General features: G+C 30.3%; 1 protein-coding gene across 1 annotated transcript in view; it reads right to left on the bottom strand.

The window, feature by feature from the left end:
* The window catches only part of LOC129233917 (neuronal acetylcholine receptor subunit alpha-7-like), a gene marked incomplete at its 3' end in the record, with an annotated part of 81,161 nt that overhangs the window by 21,400 nt on the left and 38,555 nt on the right, over nucleotides 1-21,206 (bottom strand). Inside the window, exon 2 of the mRNA XM_054867841.1 lies at nucleotides 2,298-2,491. Coding sequence (XP_054723816.1) covers nucleotides 2,298-2,491 — 194 coding nt within the window. The remainder of the gene's footprint in view (nucleotides 1-2,297; nucleotides 2,492-21,206) is intronic.

The raw sequence follows: 21,206 nt of genomic DNA, 5'->3' as shown, positions 1-21,206 counted from the left end.
GTTTTTCCTTTGCATACGTAAAAAAAAGGGAAAATATCTGTTTAAATAGGGTTAGCACAAAGCAACATGGTATCCAAAATAAAATTGTTCAAGCCAAGAATTTGACGACCACACAAATTTCTCAATGGGGTTGCTTCCTTCTGTCAAAAGTACTACTGTTAGTCACTGAAATTGATAGAATAAGCAAAAAAATAAAATAACGTGGAGCCAGATAAAACATTTATTTTCACAACAGTTATTTTTTAGAATTTTTTTTAAATGCCCGATTCTGGAAATAAGGTGCTGTCTTTATGACGTTACAAGTGATGTACTTTGGCGCGCTGCTCCATTGTCGCTCTAAATGTTTACGCTTTGCTGTCAACCGCGTTTCAGGCTATGATAATTTGCGGTGTGCGCTAGTGGCATCAGTGAATGGCCTTTCATTGCTTTTGATGCAACGTGCAGAAGCGTAAAAATGAATTTCAATCTGCGCACCAAATAAAATAATTGTTAAAAAATATTATTTTTTTTCAAATTATTTAAAAAAGGCAAAACCCACGTTTTTAGCATGCTTTAAAAAAAAAAAAACTTTTAAACTTTCAGAAACGACCCCATTACCGAAAAAAAAAAATATTTTTGTTTGCACGAATAAAAATTATACGTTTCCCCCGATATGCAGTAAACATGAGTAAGAGTAGAAATGAAAATGTTGGAAATACTTAAATTCATTCAAGTTTTCTCAAATATTCATTTATGAATATGGTCGAGTTTCAACTACTGCGCAAACACTAGTTTGCTTTAATTTGTATTATTTTTAATAAAGTATACCAGCCACGTGTGATACACACTTGAGGACATCTGCTTTAGAGTTTTTGATTCTAGTAATATCTCCTTCAAATCTGCTGTTACAAATTTATGAACTATATGCTATTATTTCCTTCTAATTGTTTTTTAAATGTTGGTTCCAAAAAAAAAAAAAAAACTGAAAAACAAACTATCCCACACTTAATAGCTATATATTTTGTTTCAAAACTACTGTTGAAAAATGTTCCGATACACAGTTTTTTTTTCTCTAACAAACTCATACAAGTGTGACTTCTTAGGTTAAAAAAAAAAAAAAAAAAAGCTAAATGTATGCTTTGAAACCAAATCTCGATCTATAACGTGCGGGACAAAATATTTCCTTTTCGTGGATTGGTCTTAGTAAGAAGTGATCACTGATCATAGTTTTTTCTTTTTTTCCTCGGTATTAATTGCCATGAGTTAAGAAATTAAAAAATAACAGCAAATAAAAGATTAAAGTTAGTTTAAGATATTTGCATTTTTATTTGTACATTTTCTTACGCGATACCAATCTATCATCGTATAAAATCCTTGCTTGTAAAAAAATTAACGTTTCCTTTTTTGTTTGTTTGTTTATATTTGTAATGCATGTCATAAGAAATGTTCTCAGTTGTAACCAAGCATTACAAAAAAAAAAAAATCTTCTCTGAATTATTAAGGAAAAAAAAGGCTCCAGACATTTTAATGGTTGAGAAAGCACCGCGTTTCCAGAAATCTTGGAAAGCTGTCCCAATAACCCAACCGTAAATGCTTAAAAAAATGGAATTTTCAAAAGAAACACTTTAAATCCTTAACTGGGGTTTTAACCATAATAGCAAATACCACGAAGCTAAAGCTGAAATTGAATTGAGTAATTGAGTCATTTCTTTTCGTTATTTCAAGAATTTAAACTTTATATACACCTAATATGAATCTTGGAAACGATATTTCAACTAACTGGTTATGTGTACATTTATATTTTACCAATGTGTTTCAAAAAGAACATTTTTGTCTCGTTTTGGTTTTGTTAGCAATTTTAACGTTCGCAATATCATTTTTAATAACTTGAAGCCAAAAATTCAAAACTGAGGTACACCAAAAAAACCAAAAAGACTAACAATAAGTTCGTGTAATTATGTAAACATTACGTTCAAGTACTTGTATGTTAAGTAAAAAAATCCCGTTTATTAGTGCTTTGTTTAGCAAATTTCTGAGTCAAATGGGTTAGTTCTGCATTGGAAGTCACTGAAAAATGAAGCATTCTGATAATCAACAACGTATTTACTTTTGTATTTATCAGTTGTTATGTTCTTCTTTTCGCATGTTATTCTCAGAAATTGCAATTATATTAACTAATTCTTAAACTAAAATATATATTTTTTCCAAACATCCGTTCATACTACAAAGAACTTCTCTTGAGACAATACAAAAGAAAAAAAAAACTTACTTGAAGTGTACGAACTAACTGAAATCAAAGATGATAAATTTTTTCTCACCACATCAATTATCTGTTGTAATGTGAGGCCAAAACTAATTAGAAGAGGTTCGGTTTCATTGGTCACGGGTCTTTCCAGGACGTTGTAACTAGAGAGGAGGTCGTTGAGGAGGCGTTTCTCATGAGGACCCTGCATGGACTCTGCAACAAAAAAGGAAACACAAGGAACATCAAAATCCGTGTTACGATGAGATTCTGAGAAATAATATGAAAACTATTTTGTAAGGTTGTTTTTTTGAAAGTTGGTATAGTTTCATTCTTAAAAGTGTATAGATAAATATATTAGTTTGTGTGTGTGTGTGTGTGTGTGTGTGTGTGTGTTGAAAATGTATATTTCCACTTCTATGTAACATTATAATTATGGTTATAACGCCGTTATAAGTTTATAACATCGTTATTAAAGGAATTTTAAATCACAGGTACTTTTATCTTTCATTCTCGTAAGTTGCCCATAATTATTACACTGTAAAAACGATTCAGAAACGTTCCTGGAAAATAATAGGCAGCTGACGTGCCCAATCTATGGCAGAAACATGTCTTGTAAAACCCAGGAACGTTTTCCGTTAAAACTCAGTAACTTTCCTGAAAAATCCAGAATCTTCCCGTTTAAAGCCAGTCGTGCCTTTGGAACTTTAGAGTAATCCTAAGTAGGAAAATGTAAAAGCTTGGAACCTTCCTGATTTATCAGGCCAATTCCAAAAACAACATCGCCAAAGCTAAGCCAGAATTGCTTATAAGTATCAAGCATCTTACCTGATTGCAATTCTTGCAAAGCTACGTAGTCCATACTTATCAGCTCCCTTTGAGAGTTTAGTCAGTATAGACGAACCGTATTCGCATAGAAGCCGGGACACCTCTTATAAATACTTTCAGTGATTCTTTAAACTGGGAGCTAAAAATATTTTTTACAACAGAGAAAAGTCTGCATTCGGACAACTTGTAGCAATTCAGGAAACTTTCTGACAATGATACTTGATATTTCCAGGAAGTGGATAAAAACCGTTGAAATCCCGAAACGTTACACGGAAATAGTCAGTAACGTCTCGGAATTTTTTTACAGTGTAAGAATCGTAATTACACACAACTAACACTTTTTAATGTTAGTGTTAAAGTTGGTAATAGGGGCATTCCAAGGTATTTTTGACATTTATGTAGAGTCCGTAACGTGACCTTTTTTGCCATAACTTTTTAATTTACTATTTGATTAGCATATTATTTTATTTTGATCTTTTCCTACCAACACACCAGCTCAAATTAAAATAATTTGCAAATCAAACTGTAAATTAAAAAGTTATAGCATAAAAGGTCACGTTACGGACTCTATATAAATGTCAAAAATACCTTGGAATGCCCCAATATGTGTATTCTAGGATTTTACTCTTTTTACATTCCTAATATTTTAAACAATACGAGAAGTAAACGGGAAGTTTGTCCAAAACAAAACGAGTCTATTTTATTTCATACCATATGGGTTCTAAGTGGGGTTAAATAAATAACTTCTCTGCAAAAAAAAACTCAAAAACGTTCTTGGAAAATGAAGGGCAACTTGTGTGCTCCCAATTTCAGCCAGTAACAAATCTTTCAAAAAAAAAAACAGCAAAAAGCCAGTAATGTTCCTGAAATTAATCTAAAATATTTCTGAAGAATACAGAAATACCTCCGGTTAAAGCCTGTCGTGTTTCTATAACCTTTAGAGAAAACTTATGTAGGTTTAAAGTACAAGCTTAGCTTTGTACATTAAACCTACTATTCCGATTAAACACTATACCGATGCAGAAAAATGAAGTTTTAACTTCAAAAAAATGTATGCAAATCATTAACAGCTCCAAAGTAATTTCAAGATTTTTTTTTTACCATTAACTGCGAATGAAAGATTGAGTTTTTATCCTGATGAATGGGTAAAGATCCAAGTTACGGGTCCAGATTTCACTTTAAATTGGGGCAGGAATACTTAATAATTTGAAGTGTGTCTTTTTTTTAAATTCCTTTTTAGTACTTACATTTCTTCGAACATTACTCGTAGTTTATACACTATTGGTCAAAGTTTGAGAAATGCATATTTTTTTAAAGATAAGTCCATATGAATTGTATTTTTAAATTAAACTGATTATCTTAAGTGTAGGTGTAGTATAGAACATTTACAGAAGCAACAGCTTAAGTTTAACATCATGAACTGTGTGAATTACTTGCCCAAAAGATTGCTTAAATTCATAAATGGGCTAAAATTACATTAAATGCTTTTTGGTTCAACTGCATCCATAAATATATTTCTTTTGCGAATAACTTGAAATTTTCTTCGTTTTATTTTACTCTGAGGGAAAATAGATTATAATTTATGATAGTCAAATTTTTGTTTCGTGTATGTTTTTTAAAGAATTAATTAATTAATTTGTTCAATAAATTAATTCTTGCTCTATCATAAACTAATTAATTATATTAAAATCAAAAAGCATCAGTTAAATTATAGAAAAGTCATCAATGATTTTTTTTTTCATCTTTCTTTTAGTCGTGAAGTTGTCTTACTTTTCTGAAAATATATTGTATGCTCAAATATAAATCAAAACAATGTCTTTGAAATGGTGGTTAAAGAAAGCACAGTTGAATCATGAAATAAATTTAAAAAGAAAAAACAGTAAGTTAATAAAGAAAAATTCAAAGAAAGCTTGCACAAATTAAGTTGGAAAGCACTTTTCCTCTCGTAGCATGATAAACATAATTAAGAAAAAGGAAGAAATGCAATTAAATCTTCTCTGTTTATGAAAAAAAAAACTTTAATGAGAGTACAGCTGGCGTTTTAGTGTGGCGAGAAAACTTTAATGCTGAAACCTCAGATAAGTTTCTTTTTTTTTACCAAGGAAGTTTATTTAAACAACTCTAAGATTTCACGTCCAAACTCAACGCATTGAGTTTCGCGTTTTTTCCGTGTAGTGTTTATCTTCCGTGTTTAAAGGGACAGGTTGTCGATAGTAATTACTTTACTTATAGACAGGTTTTGCGGAAGGTATTTCGAAGTTTATCTTAAGTATTAGTGCCACTAAAGCTGAACATTATTCTGAGAGCAAATTCCTTAGGGTAGGTTTTTATGTGTTGATTAACATAGATGTGATATTGATAATCATTAACTTTTTTCTTACAATCTTATTCCTATCTTTTTTAATTTCCTTCTTAAATTTCCTTTTTTGAATGCAAACAATATGCATTATCTCTAAATACATTTTTAGATACATTATACATGTTGTAAACCAATGCTTAAATCGCACATGTTTTAAAAATATTTTGCACGCGTGTTTTGAGGTCAGAGAGTGGTGCTTTAACAATGCTAAAAATGTCACTCTGTGGGATATGAGTTGTTACTTTTGTCTGGGGTGTGGGTTACAAAGTATAAACACAACTACACGAATATAATGTTAAAATATTTTATTCTAAGAATAAAAAAAAGTAATTATGCCAAATCATTTAAAAATGAGCTACATCAGAACGATTTCAGAACGAAGAAATAGTTTATAAAATAAATATTAACTTCTTTAAACATTCATGTATCCCTTTAAAGCTTGTAGTGCTTTTTTTTTCTTTCTTTCAATGGCCTTTTTTTGCAATAGATGCTTGCGCGCATACATTTCACACATTATCTTCGGCGAAATTTTTTATCTTATGCAACACTTTTATACTTCCGCAAAATTACGTCCTTTTTGCAAATTAGATGTATGTAGAATTAAAGTTAAAACGTATCGTATGTGTAAATACTTAAACAGCTTAAATTTCTTGCTTTGAAAATTAAACTTACATGTAACACACAGATTACTGAGTGCATTAACGGGGAAATTTCATAAAAACACAATACACCAAAAAAATATTTAAAAGTAATTGTAAAGCAAAGTAACAGGGTTCCAGTGGCAGCTTGAGATTAAAGACGCTGACTTTGGAACAGCTAAACAAGACCGTTAACATACATTCATCGTTAATCGGTCGACCAAAACTTCTCATATAATCCCAATGACTTGAAAATGCGAGGGTGATGCAATTTTTTTTTATCAGACACTTTATATTTTACATTTTGTTTTCGTATGAATGCAGCACTGCCGCATTCCTTCCAACGCTCCCCAATTTTTAAACAATTTTTGATGCACCATTTTTAATAAAACTTCCACCACTGATGACCCTAGTCTAAATTCAATGCCTCAAATTTAATTTATTGTCCCTTTTAAGAAAGATTTGACGTCAATTTACTAAAACAATTACATAGGAAACTTAAGAATTTGCTGCTTTGCTTATCTTCAAGTTAGTACCTTTAATTTTTAGTATTTTTACAATGACCTATGCCTTTTAGCGTTTATTTTATGTGTTTGTATTTCATTTTATGATTATTAGAAATATTTTTGGTAGTATTATTCCTAATACATAAACCTGAAAACACTTTAATTCTGTTATATACATATATAATCTATTTACACTATCTACCAGAACCATTTCCCTAAAGCACCTCAAGTTAGAACCTTCACATAAAGCTATCAATTCTATTTTATCCAAAGCAGTTCCCCTTAAATTCCAGGAATACTTTAAATTCCTCAAAGGATAAGAGGGAAACTGTTTGACGAGGCAACTAACATACTGATGGCTAAAGAAAAAGAACATTAACTTTTTCTGCACCTGAGGATATCTCTTTTGAATCGTCTTTAAGAAGCTAGTTGGGGTAACTGGAACACCATTTTCTTGTTCCCAGAGGATTTCCTTACAGCTCTAGAGGTTTAGTTAACTTCCAAGTACTAACTACGGCTATTTCCCCCATGTGGCTTGATTTGAAATTTATTATCTTTCTTTTTCAGTGCTACATGTTTAGCGGTGCTCTTGTTTTTTTTTTTTTTTTTTTTTTTGAAAGAATTTGAAATGATATAATCATTTTAAATGTCTATCTACTTTCACCTTTTATTTATTTTGATGTGTTTTTTTAACGCAGCTTTAATTAAGATACACAAATTTAAAGAATAATAAAAAAAATATATCCTTTTTTTAAACGAAAATTATTTAATACAAAATTTTTGCGATTGATTACTTTTACTGCAAGTGTAGAAAGTTTAGACTTTAATGAGGACAAAGAAGCTTTACTGATCGTCTAATAAAGATTTATTTCATCCGATTTAATTTTCAAAGCTTATTCACATCCCCTAGTTTCAATAGGTATATAAATTTCAAACTCGAACTCAGATAAAAGTTTAAAAAATTTAGGATAACTGTGTTCAAATTCAGTTGATTGTTCTGTACATTCAGTTAAAGAAAAGTTGGGAAGGTAATTAATATGGCATACCAACATGCATTTGTAACAAAATCTGTGGAATGATGAAACGTTTTGGCACTTAAAATTAGGAAATAAATCGTCCATATAAATGTTTCCTGGTAACAACGAACTTTTTTATCAGCGGAATAAAGTTGTAAGTTTTAGAATAAAATTCATTCAAGTGAAAAGTCCCTCGTATTACTCAGAAAAATACTGAGCCGATGCGTCATGAGTTAAAAGACAATTCAGTTAAATTCAGAATATGATGCATTAGACTTTTTTTTTGTTTAAAGTTGAACTATGTCTCGTTCTATAAAAATATACTTTTCTGAAAGAAATTCCAGTATATAAACTTTCAAAATGATTGGTTAGAAAAGATTTAATCTTGAGGCGTTCTTCTCTGTCGACAGTCCACCGACATGAAATGCAGGGCGGTTCAAAAAGATGGACCCGATTTCAAAATAATCATGACTTTTCAGATTTTTATCCATTTCATTAAATAAAGGTATCGTTAGAATGGGGGAAATCTCGAATTTCAGGCAGTTGCTGCTATGCAACGCTAACTCTCTTTCTTCGCGGCCATTTCAGTGTTTGAAAATTTCGACTACACGACAAAAATCATATTGTATACGCTTCGCGAAGTACGAGTCCGTAGCATTTGTTCAGCGCGATTTTCGTCGAGTGTACCTGGTGTTGAACCTCTTGTCCTGACGAGCATTAGAAGACGGTATAAACAATTTAAAGATCGGGTTGTTTGTATAAGTACTAAGCATTTGAGACGAATTTCAATACCTTGTAGACATATGCCGTATATCCAAAGGTGGACATATTGAGCACCTTTAGTTTTGAATTAAAAAAAAGTTTATTACTATCCATGTAGTATAAAGTTTAGCCGAAATGTCTATTTTCCATTGTTTTCATAATATACGCATTTCAAATCGGGTCATTTTTTTTTTTTTTTTTGAAACGCATTATGTTATGATGGTATTGGGAACTAGTCATTTGGTGATTGACAAGCTGACAATCACTAAGAAAAATACATTAAAATCTCTTCAACATACGAAGCTTTAAAAAAAATCAAAATGGTTATGTACTTTTGTAATAGTCATTCTTTCCATTCAGAAATAATTCTTGAAAATATTTGAACCTATATTTACAAAGTGACAAGTCACAGTTCAAATACCTTCTACATCTTTTTTTTTTCTCATCCTTTTCAAATATTTAAATAAAGAAGGACCACGTAGACTTGCAAGTTTAAAATAAAAACTAGTTCGCTTTAGGAATTTTTAAAACTTACATCTAAATTAATATTATCGTTATTACTCTTGAATTTTATGAATGAAATAACAATCCATAACAATCCAGAACTGTGGCCATTTATAAAATTCTGAAACTCAGAAGGAATACATAAGGAAAGAAGTATTTCTTTAAAGTTAATGAAGCTTGTGTTTCTTGTATGCTCGATTAAATATATTTTGAGTTGCATTCAGTTTTTAATACGTCTTCTATAAAAAATGATACCAAGCTGAAATTATATTATTTTAAGTAGCTTTGCTTTTACGAAAATTTTTGTTTTTTGATTTTGTACAATGCAAAGTTGTATGCTTCATTTAACTCTATTTTTTTCCTCTTCTTAAGCGCATTAGAGGATTAAAATGACATGATTTTATCAAAAAACCCAATAATATTAATAAAACTTATTATTTTTGAAATCAAACTTTTTTTTTGCAATGTCAGTACTTTATGACTCTTTAAGAAACGAAGGAACATTTATTTTTCAACTTTTTTTCCCCATATTTAAATTATAATAATAAAAAAAGATAATAATGTAAACACGATGTTCGTTGTTATTCGAGTATTTTTTAATTGCATGTCTTTTCTTTGTCTTTTTTGCATAAACAGATGAGTTTCAGTCTTAAACAAGTTTTGAAAAAACGTTCAATTTTTCCATATATATGTAAGAAATACAAACAAAAGTATATTAGATTATAAAAACATTTGAATTTGGATGGATTTACACAATTTGATAGCAAAGAGGTGCTGAACAAAATTCTGAACTTATGGGGACTGGTTTCTCGTGATTGCATGTTACCGTGAAAGACCAAAGTTGGAGAATATCGACTTTCACGTGAAATATTCGGTCTTTCCTTGATGTCTTTTCTTTTATATTGTTGACATTCACTGGCGAACAGAGACATTTACCATATTTCCAACTGTCACATTAACATATTATAAATTTTTTTTTTTTGGATGCCATAATTCAATTGATCATATAAGTAAGGTAATGAAATTCGTTACACAAATGGTCACCGGTAGGAACTAGTGAAAATTATTTTTCGTTACAACTGCATCAGTTCAGATGTATGCTGGTCGGTTTGTGACACTAATTAGTCCTTTAATTTCTAATGTACGGTTTTTCTACAGGAAAAGTGGCAAAACGTATATATATATATATATATATATATATATATATATATATATATATATATATATATATATATATATATATATATATATATATATATATATATATATTACAGAAAATCAAAATATAGGCTTAATTTGAGGTTTTTTTTCCATCTTTAGTTGTGTTGGGTGTAGAGTGTTTAGGGAGCAGTGGGAGAGGTAGTGGTTATTTATAAGAAAATAATATAAAATTAAAGTGTTTACCGGTAGCTTCCATCCATTCCAGATAGTGCTAAATGTGTTACGTGGTTAAACTACCACCGGATATATATTTTCCACAAGTTTGAAATATTTTTTCAAACATTCAAACATAAAGAAATGCCACTGCAAGCTTCCGGCTCTCATGGGGAACTCGTTTAGAGCAATGTGCTCAAATACGTTACAAAAGTGAGCGTTCTGCGCGGAATATTTGTTACATTTAAACTTGGGAATTTATTTGTGAACGGATTGGCGCCACATTTGAGCACATTTGTAAAAATCATTGCTTTTTTTTAAACAACGAAGATGACTGGCAAAGGTTGGTTGGTTGGTTGTACTATTTAATGTGTGTATAAATACTATAAGTAACGGATTTTATTAAATACTGTAAACTAAACACCATTATGATCTAACGAAATGATTATTGTCTTCAAACTGTTGAAGCCTTTTTTTGACAACAAATCATTAGAATCTACAAGACATGCTATAAGAAATTCTGTTACAATGATTATTGGTCCACATCGCGCTGTTAAACAGGAAGACCTCAGATCATTTATTCCTCGTAGACTTAACCTGTCCAACACATATGGCGACGGTAACAGATAGATTTGTCTTAGCAGGACGTTTGCCAATTTAATATCATCCATGAGCAGACTAAACTAACTCTTCTTACGTCAGATTAGGTAGAATGTCATACTCTGAGAAAAATAAAAATAAATTTTACTGATTTTTAGATTCGTTTATTGGATTATCTTAGAAATCGGATTTGAACTGGATAACATTTTGGAATGTCACACGCCAATCTAAAATATAATAATTGTTACTTTGACTAAAGAGGGAGAGAACAAACTGCCCCTAGCGATTGCTGGTAAGCTTACAGTCTTAAGTGGATTCGGAATCATTAGGAATTATGGGGAAAGTTTATACTGTCCAAATCACATTCATAGCCTGTCTAGGAGCGTTGTGTTCTACAGCCTAGTCCACAAATTGGCAATACATGCATCATGACATTAAACAAGTCAACCAAGTTTTACTCAGTTAGCAAAACTGGCGAACCGCGGAATATCTAATAAACAAAGTTATCGAGACCGAACCTCCTTTGGTAAGTCGAAAACTCCGGATAAAAGATATCAACTTGAAAATGGTTAATCACATAAATTTTAATTTGTATTTAAATATACACATCTTCAAAATAGCTACAAAATGCAATGTTTTGTACTGTATTACTATTATATTTGCTTACTTAGCAAGCTAAAAATTATAAATGCCGTGTAAATTTAGTCAGACATGAAAAAAAATAAAAATCTTGCAATTTGTAGCATTATCCTCATACGTATAATAGTCAATGATCGAGTAATCCTCCTGACGTCATCAACAATGACGAGCAACAACTCGCGCCACGGCATGATAATTTGATAAGATTTTTTGGTAATGGACGAGGTTGAACTAAATCCGGTAACTTAACTAGTTTACTGGTAACACTGTTATTTTAGGAGAATGAAGAAACATAAAAATGGTCAACATTGAACGCTATCTACTGGATTTTAGGGTTAATTCACTGGAGTTAGGGTTTCAATTTCAACTATCAACATATCACCAAACAGGCAATTGTTTCTTTTAAATGTAGAAGCAATTTTCTTGACGGGCGATTTTCCAGTTAATAATAATAATATTAATGTCATTGATGCTATGCTTTTTATGGGACGATGTGCGGCCCCAGTAATCAAGAATAAAACGACATGAAAAAGTGCTTTATCTACTTTCTTCGACGTGCATATGCTGGGTTTTTTTTTTAAACCACCGTTTAGCAACTCACCCGAAGCGTAGTCTCTGTGGCGCGTCGGCTTGCGCATTTGGCTGGAAAGGCTTGTGGTTCAAGCCCACCTGAACGAGTTTTTTTTTTTTTTTTTTTAATTAGAAAAAAGTTATTCTCGACACTTGGAGAAGGAATGACTTCCTAAACGGTGACTTTAAAGAAATATTGTTTATTTCCCAAATAATAAATTTTACTAAAATCAACGTTGACTTAGCTATATTTTGTTTGAAATGCACTCGGATTATCGTAATTGTTCTTTTTCCATGTCAGGATGGTGACAAAAACATATTTCTCTGGCAGTAATAGATTTTCCTCCTTCTTCCGTGCATTAAAATCTTCAAAGTTGTCAACAATAAAACACAACTGAATACACGGCAGTTAAGGTTGAAGCAAGAATGTTTGTTTTAATCATTCATAAGAAAATAAAAAAATATATACTTCAAAATTAATTTTGCTTGATAACTGCATAATTTACTCAATCGAACAGGCATCAAACTAAATTCCCTATAGTTCTAAAAAATATATATATTTTAAATTTTCTATTGCCATATGGTACATAATAAATAATTAAAATTCTTGTTGAAAACTGAAAACAATTGTTAAATAAAAAATTCTCGCATCGAATTTTCGGCTATAAAACTTTTTTACTCCCTAAAAGTTTTACTTGAAAAAATAAATGATTCTTTTTGTCGGTAGTTTCAGTTCCATCACGTGTTACAAAATAAATAATTTTGCCATTATATTTTTGAAATTATTGTTAACAAAGGTAATTGATTAAAGGAAATAAAAATGCTTTCTTCAAACTTTACGAAGTTCCTTTATCAGCATATTGATTCTACTGTGATCACTTTATAACAATTTAGTTGATGATAAATGTAAACTAGGGTGGTTCGAAAAAATCAAATTTATTATTTCGGAATCGCGATACCTCTCAAAAGATGTAGTTTGATATCCTCAACTGGGGAAAAACTAAAATAAAAATCAAAGTTTATATCTTCAGTTCGCACATGAGGCTGAAAATCGAAAAAATATGTTTAAAAGTGAAGTTTTTAAAAAAATGATAAAATTAGTTTTTTTTTTTTTTTGTAATTTTTCAAAACGCAACAGCCTTATTTTATCAGTATATAGTGTTGTTTGAACCTAAAAAATATTTTATAGCTTTTAAATAATATCTTTAGTTCGCGCTTACGCCTTAAATTGGGCTTCAAATTTCAAGAGATTTTATGCAAGTTTAAGGCATATACGCAAACAAAAGATCTTATGTAAAATCTATAAAATATTTTTTTTAGGTTCAAGCTACGCCATAAACGGACAACTTATGGCTGTTGCCATAAAAATATTAAAAAAAACCCCTAATATTATTATTTTTTGAAAAATTCAATTTTTAGCATATTTGTTTCAAATTTTCAGCCTCATGTGCGAATTGAAGATGTCAGCTCAGTTTTTTTTATTTTTTTTCCCTAATTGAGCGTACCTAGTGATGTAGATCGCGTAAATACCCAGGGGGTAGGTAAATATTTTTTGGTATTTACCCAAGGCCTGGGTAAATACCCAAACTGGGTATTTTACCAAAAAAAAATGCAAAAAGTGAATGGGAATTTTTTTTTTTCAAAATCTAAATATGAAATAATTGGTAAAACTGATACATATATATGTATTACACAGTTTATAATATTTTTTATTGAAAGACTTGATGAAATTATGAAAGAAACATATCGTGAACCAAAGAATTTTTATTAAGACTATGATGTTATTTATTTATTTTATTGCTGTTTAAGTGATAACATGGCAAATATAGAAACAGTTTTCACATTAATAAGAAAAAAAATCAAAATATTGTTTTCTGTTGCCTTGCTCATTTGCATTTGCTCCCCGGTACTTCATGATGAAAATTCATTCAAACTATTTTAATTACACCCTTTTTTTTTGGTATTTATCCGAAGGCAGGGTAAATCCCCTAGAAATTGCGCATTTTGCAAAAAAAATCAAAGGTATCAAATTGCATTGTGGTATCAAAAGGTGATGATTTTTTTTAAACATAAACCAAAAAAGGAATGATTAAAAACATAAAAATTTATGTATTATAATTTTTTTAATTAAAGGCTTAATGAAATCTAATTCTTAGTGAAAAAATGAAATGCAGAATACGCCTGAACACTTGAACTAGGTTTGGAGGAAATTCCTGTAAAAGACATAGGTAAATAAATAGTAATAAAATAAATTGAGCGACATTTCGTTACATTTTGATGTCATGCAAGGACGTATTACTGGGTTATAAAAGACTAGGACCGTAAAAAATTGATGTTTTTTTTTTTTTTTTTTGTAACCAGTTAAGCTTTTTTTACTTTTTGTAGAATGGCTTTTTATATCTGAAATTTGGCTATCAACATTGATTAGGCATATCCAACACATTTAATGTGAATATCATATTTGATTGCTAAGTTGTTTCACTCAATAATTCTTTAAACATGTGATCAAAATACAATTTTGGACAAAAATTTATCGGGTCACATAGTGGAATGCATACAGAGGAGTATTTTAGTTGAATATAAATTTTTGAAATAAATACTCGGACAAATACCCATTTTGGGTATTTACCCGGGTATATACCCTGGGTATTTACCCCTAAAAATAAACACCCGGGTATTTTACATCACTAAGCATACCTAACTACAACTTTTGAAAGGTAACGTGGTTCCGTAATAAAAAAAAAAAAAAGATTTTTTTCGAACCACCTTTAATATACACTGTTCGACATTTTACAATTTAACCAAAACCAAAGCAACGTTCTCTAAGAAAATGAAATACGAGTTATAACATTAAATTCAAAAACTCTTTCGAGTAATTTTTGTTTTCGTGAAATAAAAACGAATCCTCTTGAAAGTTCTCGAAAATTGAGATTGCTTTATTCTGTTGAAACTTGATTCATTCTTTTTTTTTCCACAGGGAGATTATAAAACAAGAATCCAATTGTGTACTAAAAGGGAAATGTGAAACCATAAACACGAGTTTATATCAAGGTTCCTTTTATATATTGTATGGAATATTTCGTTTTACTTCTTGGTTTAAAATTCTTTGAAACATTAATTTATTTCAGTAGTAAGAAGTAAATATATCTGAAAATTTGACAAAGAACAGAAATAAAAAGGCATTCATTTTTTTAATTTGCAAAAAGTAAATAAATAAAAAGTACAAATAATAAACTTAAATATAAAACTATGCAAAATAATGTAATTCAATCAGAGCCGGTGCCATATCTAGACGTATGTTTCGAGGAGAGACCAATACATATCTTGTGAAATCAATGTGATCTATGAAATTCGATTTCATTTGAATATCCTATTGGTTTTTGTTACAATAGTTTATTTAAATGATAGGATGCTACTTTAAGGGCATTAATATGATCAAACTAGAAAATCGCCTGCCATGATATGTCGGGTGAAAATTGCTTCTACATTTGAACGAAGCCATTGCCTGCTTGGTGATAGTTTGATAGTTGATATTTTAACCATAACTCCGATGGATTAACCCTAAATTCCAGAATAGAAACCGTCAACTCTTGACCACTTTTTCGTTTGTTCATTCCCTGAAATGACACAGTCTTGCCAGCAAAACAGTTAATTCACCGGATCCAGTTCAACCTCGTCACAATAAAGCCTTTCCCTGCATGTTAAACATTACCAAAACATATTATCAAATAATCATGACGTGGTTCATTGTTGTTGATGACGTCAGAAGCGTTATTCGATCATTGGATATAATATATATGATGATGTAAAAGATTACATATCTATTAAATGAAGAATTAAATTGATTTATACATTACAAAACTTCACTCCTGTTAAATATTTGATATATTTTTAATAAATCAAAAAAGTCATGCGTGTACTTATGAATCTCTTTCGAAGTAATACTTCTTAGATTTATATTTTTTGACAATGATAAAAATATATGAAATATCGAATTTGGAAGCTTCAAATTTAAAGAATTGCGATGTTTTTGTTAGCTCCAGGTATTCAAAATCTGAAGGAAACGCTGTAGTGTTTTGTAAGAAATGCTGATAGCAGAAATTACAACAAAAACATATACTATAGATAAAGCACTGAGTTTGCGCAATTCTTCAATAAATTAAATTTCATTTTTCAAAAAAAGTAGAAAAAAAAATAATAATGAATGAAACAGTAACAATAAGTTTAAAAGCAAAAACAAAGATGTAATGAAACATTTTAGGCTAGTTTCCAAAATTTCCGGGTTTGAAACCAAAAAATCCACCCTTAAAAATGCACAAACTAGCACGTGGTTGCGAATGCATAATTCAGGGTCTCAATGGAGCTTTTCTTATATGCAGAAAAAAATCTCCCTTGGGACCCTGCTTTTGGTTTTGAAGTCATATGAAAAAGAAATGATTTTGCTATCTCCCTGAAGTTGGGAGTATCAACCAAATTTATTTACCAATAAAAATAGTAGTACATAATTTAAATAGGGATTTTTAAAGTTAAAACTAGGAAAACATTATTTTCTAGCAAATAATATGATTTTGAAATATTTTTAGGGTACTGTTGTTTTCTCTATCTATTTGCAGGAAGTAATGGAGTACATATGCCATTTGTTCATCGATGTATTTATTTGTCTCAATAGAAATTCCTTCGAGTCCATTAACTAAACTTCAAAGGCAACATATTCAATAATGCTAAACATTTTATAGCCTCAAATTTTGCTTAATAAAGCAAACTAGAGGAATGATTCCTCTTCAAAATGACTTTCATTCAATTCTATCAACCTTTATTTGTGACCCGAACAACTAAATTGCTTCTGAATATCGTTTATTCTCTTATTTGAGCTGAGCCTTTAAACGTATCTAGCGTTTCAATAAAATTCAGTTCGAATTTCTAGTACAGTGTTAGTTTTATTAGATTAATAGTGGTTTGAGTTGCAGTCATAGGTATGAGAAACCGATCCCTATGTCTATAGTTGCAGAGTTTTATTTCAAATGCATTTGAAGCACAGAACTACAAATAGTTGTACAAAATTATTATATGTGTTTTATAATAGTTTTTTTTCTAACCTCAAGTGGACCTCACATTTCAGTTGCTAAATAATAGATGTTTTTAAAAATTTTAAAGCATGAACGCGTGCATTTACACTGTAAAATAATTCAGAAACGTTCATGGGAAACTAATGGGCAGTTGGTGTGCCAAATTTCCGCCAGTGAACATATTTTTCAAAAAACATGGACGTTTTATGCCAAAAGTCAGTAACCTTCCTGAAATTATCCTTAAATCTTTCGAAACAATACAGAAATCTCCCTGTTAAAGCCAGTCATTCTTAAGTAACCTTCAGAGAAAATTAAAGTAGGTTTTAAGTCGTAGTTGAGTGCCTTTCTGAAACAACCAAGAAAGCTCCAAAAGCATTATACCTGCTAGGGTCACCGCTAAGACAGAATTGCAAGCAACCTACATCTCGCTTGCAATGTTTACATCTTGCTTATAATGCTCACAAAGCTGAGATACCCTGAGAATTATTCGCTCTCATTTGGAACTGAGTCAATCTGGATGGGCCATATTCATGAGCCGATGCACTTAATGAATACGTTCATTAATTTCAAAATTGGTAGTTTAAAATATTTTTCCCAGCAGTGAGAAGTCTACATTCATGCAACTTGGAGTAATTCATAAAACTGTTTAAGGAATATACTTAATTTTCACAGGAAATTGGCGAAAAGCCGTGAATTCCAGAAATGTTCCACGGAAATTACCAGTTACGTTTCGAATTTTTTTAAAAGTACATGTACTGTCCAACCACGGACTGCATGGAATTTTCAAACGTCCAGATAAGACGAATCTACGTGAATAAGGGGGAAAAGTAAAAATTTGATGCGCGTATTCCGCCCATTTGAATGAGACTCTGCTTTTGCAAAAGCTGACATTGGTAAAAAAATAATAGATTCGTCCATTTCTGGCTGTAAAATGGATGATTGTCTTTCCATACAATCCGTGGTCAGACAGTACACACGTTGAAAATAAAACATCTTGAAAGAATATCTTTTAAGGCATTTTCCAACACATATAAAAGTATAGTAAACATAGAGAATTCGGTACTTTTCCGTGGTGCATCACTATCCCTGCGATCATTTTCATTTTGTTCATCGCCGTCATGTTTGATTAACGTTACGTAGAAACTAGTTTATTTTGGCTTTTCAGTAGACTTTCAAAAAAAAAAAAAAAAATAATAATAATAAAATCTTTAAGAACGGTAACACGTTCTTTCAAAAGAAGAAAAAGAGCTTCTCAAATAGGATATTAAAATCTCTTTTAACTATAAAACATGCCATCAAGTATTGAATAATCCATTAATTACGTAAACAATTCAATATAAATTAGTTATTCGTGAATTGAAAAAAAAAAAAAAAATAAATAAAAGCAAAAAGCTAAACCAACCGCCAACATGCTGCTTCACTGAAATGTAAAATCAGGGGGTGGGAAAAGGAGAGAGCATTGTGACAACGTAAACCATATTTTTCTACTTTCGCTGATGTAGAGAAACTAAAAAAATCACCCTGTCAAGTGACAAACTTGTAACTGAAAAGTACTGAGAACTGTAGGGGAATTTGGGGCAAAGTGAAATAGTCACAATTATTTTTACTTTTTTCAAAATGAACAAGTTAGAAATTTGATTTGAAAATTTCGATACATAAAAAGAAAGAAAAATATAGTTTATGATAAAACTTGCATTGAAACATTATTTTTTTAAAAAGTTTTGGCGATTCGATTTGGCAATAAATTCTGCTCGATTATTAAAGATATTTTTGGTCAAATAATTGAATAAATGCAAAGGAAATGAAACAAATGAATAAACAAATAAATAAGCTACTAAATAAGAAAAGAACGGTTAATAAAATAATGAATTAAAGAGAAAAGTTAATGAATGAATAAAACAGGGACTTATTAAATGAAGGAACCGAAATGAAATATTTAATAAATGAATACTTACGTGATTTGATAAATGATTGGTTAAATAAATGAAATGAACTATTTCACTTTGCCCTATCCACTTTGCCCCGCATGCACCTGACTAACTGTACAAAGTATTTAAAATACAAATAAGCTTAATATTAAACAAATAAATACTTCACGAATATTAGTAGGTCTCAATTAGAGTAAGTCCGGCAATCTTGCCCCACCTAAGCAGAAATTTTATGTAGGAAAAGTACAATAACGAAAAATAAAAAAATAATACCTCCGGCCTCTTTTAACATAGGTCCAAATAATGTATAAAATTTATTATGACTAAAAACTGCGAATTAAATATTTTATTGCAAAGAAACTTTGGGGCACCTTGACAGTCAGACAAGTCTTCCTCCTACTACATCAGGTTAAATGCCCCACTTGAGGTAACATTACCAAACTTCGTATAACAAGCAAAAATTATTAACAATTAACTAAATGAATGCAAATCAATAAGAATCATAATACGAACAACATAATTGTTAATTTACGCAAAAACAAAATTTTTAATGCATTTTAGTCGTGCATTATAATGTTTGTAACATATACTAAATTTAGAAATTATAAAAAAAAATACTGTGATTTTTCCCACATTTCGACACTTTCAAAACTATTTTACTCAGTTCTAAATTTTAAAAATGTACTATGCATTTGTGTTAAACGCGAGCTATACAAAATGAAATTTCATTGAGTTACAAAAAGTTACATAATACAATTTGCTGTTGATAAAATTTTTAAAAAAATGACAATTTCTTAGAAAAAAAAATTAAGTAATACACTTTTTTTAGAAACAAAATCAACTGCAAGTAGCATCGCTGCAAAGGAAAATGAAAATGATGCTATTTTTTTCCTTCTTTAATAGTTTTTAAACTGAGTGTGGAGAAATACACTGACGTATACTATCCCGAATCACACCAACTCGGAATTACGAGTTCTCTTAATTTTTATCACATGGTAAAGACAGAATGCATTTTACGAATGCTTTAGCGGCTTCATTGTGTTTTAATACACAAATATTAACAACTTAAGTGTGCTTTCAATTAGCTACCAGTAATATTTATCAACCAGATATCGAACGTTTATATATCATTTGTTTGAACTCAAGCATCGGTAGCTACCAGTTTTTTGTAAGCGTCTCTTATATTTTTATACTCCTTGCGAATGAACTATAGCTGGCATAAATAAACATATAATGCTGCGCTTAATCTAATCTCGTGACGTGTATTAACGCCCAATTCTTAAATTTGTGTTACTACCATTTGTTCATTATAAAGATGATAAATAAATTAAAAATACTGTGTCCGACTTACGTACATTCAAATTAAATGCTGCTCTTTCGGTCCTGTCTATATTAACATTGAAGCATAACTGTTCATACATCTGAAAAGTAAGAATAATGTTGCATTTTGTAAGCTTTTATTCATTAATTTATTTATTTTTTCAATTCTAAATGAAAAAAAATCTTCTTCTATTGAAAACTTCCTGATGCAGACACGATCGCTATCAGAAAGTTTTCTGGAAAAAGAAAATAAGTAAAGGTTATTCTCAGATATATATCAACACACGTAAATAATATTCAATGTGGTGCAGAATACCCTGTCGATTCATTGGTGGAGCAAATAGTCTGTAATCAGGTGGGGCAAATTACTTTTTTGTCAAGGTTAAACGCCCCACAAACTCTTGTTTAAATAGTAAGTCATTTTTTGTTGCAATCAATGATAAGGGCCTTCTTTATGATGTTCTCTTACTGTATAAACAGATAATTTAACAAAATATTGGATCGCTAGTTACTTAAACAAAAGTTCTTAAAAGTACTAACTTAGATCAAACGTTAAAAAGTGTCGCTCTTACCTTTCACTTTGCTATAACGCTGTAATTACCCCTAAAAATTCATTAAAAATGGCTGTAGGGTATGCATAAAACTTCTGTATACACAAATACTCTAGAAATATTTCGATACGTGCACGCCCTATTTCTGAAACCGTGAAATACAGTTACTGGGGCAACTTATCTGACGGGGCAAGATACCCCGACTAACTCTACGCTTTAAATGTTACCAACAATAACTTTGTATTTAATAATACCAAAAATAATGTTACAACACAACAAAACAAGATGAGTATCAATTTTTGAAAATTGCTTGTATTATCATAT

This window comes from Uloborus diversus, unplaced genomic scaffold, assembly GCF_026930045.1.
Source record: "Uloborus diversus isolate 005 unplaced genomic scaffold, Udiv.v.3.1 scaffold_804, whole genome shotgun sequence".
In the NCBI taxonomy this organism is placed as follows: domain Eukaryota; kingdom Metazoa; phylum Arthropoda; class Arachnida; order Araneae; family Uloboridae; genus Uloborus; species Uloborus diversus.
Note: the sequence above shows the minus strand (reverse complement) of the source record. Positions and strands in the feature narration are given on the sequence as shown.